Raw genomic sequence first — 2148 nt, forward strand, 5'->3', positions numbered from 1 at the left:
AACTCACAAACCCACAGGAATCTACCCAAGGGGCCAGTTTCTCTTACCCAGGACAGCCTTATCCCAGGTTACCGCTTCCAAAGGCCTCCCAGACACAAATGAAACCTGCTGTTCCCAAAATAGAAAACTCTTTATTAAAAACCCAGGATACAGGAGAAATGACACAGACATTTCTCAGCTCTCTTGGAATTTCTCGCAACGCATACAAAATAGGTGTGAACTACTTCCTGGAAATCTTTAAAAAATACTCCCCAGTACCAAAGCGGGGATAGGTGCATGGAGCTAAGTGCTTCATCACGATCGTGCAGAGAGGGGCCTTCAGACCCTCCCTAGACCCCAAGGGCAGGGACCCCGCGCCAGCCATGCTGGAGGTGGAACAAAGACACGCACTTTCTAGTAGATTTAGGGTCCTGGGGTCTGCTCTGGGACAGGGACCTGAGACCATGATATCTTCTCCCCAAAGGAGAGCTTGAGACTAAGTGCTGTACACATTCCCTGGAGAGAGAGAGAGGACAACAGCCGACTGCCGCAGGCCGGCTGTGTGAGGTCAGGCCGCTCTCTGCCCTGCTCTGTGCTTCTCTGAGGGCATAATACTGGCATATTTGGTCCTGTTTAGAGGTTGGTTCCACTGAAGTGGGGAAAATGATGTGTGTGTTTGCCTGTATGTATGTGTATGTATGTCCATGTGCCCACAAGATCTGGGGCAGGAGGCTCTTATGTGGTTTGTAAACTGGTCCCAGTGGAAAACTTTGTAAGGCAATCAAGGTACGAAAAGTCGGTGGGAAAGCTCTGTGGGCGGCCCAGGGAGGAAGGTTTCTTGCTTATCCCACCACGGCGATCGAGCCTCGGAACCCAACTTGGTGGGTCCCATCCTCTGCCAGGCAGAGGCAGGAGGTGACCACAGGCACCTGGATGGGTTGAAGTGAAAAGCAGCCCTAACCGCTCCGAGGACTTGTCACACTGAAAGTGGAAAGAGGCTGGGAGGAATCCAAGAGGCAGACAGAGGTGAGCCCATGGGGGAATCAGGCTCCAAGGCGGGATCTCTGTGCTAGGCCAGTATCTACCCCGTGGGGCAGGAGGAAGTGAGGTGTGAGGTGGGCAATGAGTAGGCACCATTGTGAAAGCAACTGCCCTGGCAGGAACCAGCTTAGGGCTCCAGCGGCCAGCTCTCTCCCAGCCAAGATCTGGCTCCCCTAGGAGACCCAGAACAAGGCCCCACCATTTCCCACAGTGATTCGAACACAGCTACTGTCTGTTCTCCCCACCCCACGCATTACCAGGCAGAGAAACTGAGGTCTAAGGTGTGTGGATGGGTCAGAGATGGCGCCTCTTAGTCCCAGCCGGCACATCCACTGGCAGCCGCTGGTTCCACGCAGGACATGAGATGTGATGTCCAGAAGTGTGCAGTGGCTGCAGATGTGCCTGTGGAGTTGGCATCTCAAGGCATCCCCCTACAACCTCAGTGGGAGGCAGGGGCAGAAGTACATGTACAGGCAGACAGACACACGGACACCCAGGGTACCAGGGCAGTCTTCAGGGCAGGGCCAGGGCTTTGGCAAGGCGAGTCCAGAACCAGGACTTGGTGCAGGGGTTGGTGTAGTCACAGACAGTGATGAACCGCAGGATGCTCGGGAACTCTTTCTTCATTGCCTTGTACTTGACGGGGATCAGTCGCTTCTGATGGGCACCTGCAAGCCAAGGGGTGCAGAGCTGGCACCAGGCCCTCATCCCACAGTGGCATTGGCCACTCCCCAGACCAGGGATTAACCCTTTTAGTGCCGGGGAGCACAATCGCGCTCCTCCTATCTTTCGCCAAAAGAGCCGGGATCGCTATCGCGCTCCTCCCGCAGTGTCACTATTAGATGCTAGTAGTTCACTCTTATTGACAGATCGCACCTAAGTGCAGATTACTTATGATGCCCAAGGTTTGTAGTTCTAAAATTGACCACTGGCATTGAGGACACAAGAATCCTATGCAAAATGGTACTGAGCAATATTCATTTAGGAATTGTGTACTTTACTGCATATAAATTATACTTCATTAAAGTCTGTTATCAGGAGAACCAAGATGGCGGCATAGGTTAAGACCGGAGTTTGCCGCCTCGAACAACCATTTCAAAAGTGAAACTAAAAGACAGATGGATGGAC

The 2148-nt window shown here is 52.9% G+C and overlaps 1 protein-coding gene across 1 annotated transcript in view; it reads right to left on the reverse strand.

Moving 5' to 3' along the window:
* Nucleotides 1-111: 111 nt before the first annotated feature.
* Nucleotides 112-2148, reverse strand: part of MYD88 (myeloid differentiation primary response 88) — a gene marked incomplete at its 5' end in the record, with an annotated part of 3555 nt that continues 1518 nt past the window's right edge. The window contains one exon of the mRNA XM_015564859.1: nt 112-1688. Within this exon, the coding sequence (XP_015420345.1) occupies nt 1534-1688 (155 nt within the window). The remainder of the gene's footprint in view (nt 1689-2148) is intronic.

Source organism: Myotis davidii, unplaced genomic scaffold (assembly GCF_000327345.1).
Source record: "Myotis davidii unplaced genomic scaffold, ASM32734v1 scaffold81, whole genome shotgun sequence".
Classification (NCBI taxonomy): domain Eukaryota; kingdom Metazoa; phylum Chordata; class Mammalia; order Chiroptera; family Vespertilionidae; genus Myotis; species Myotis davidii.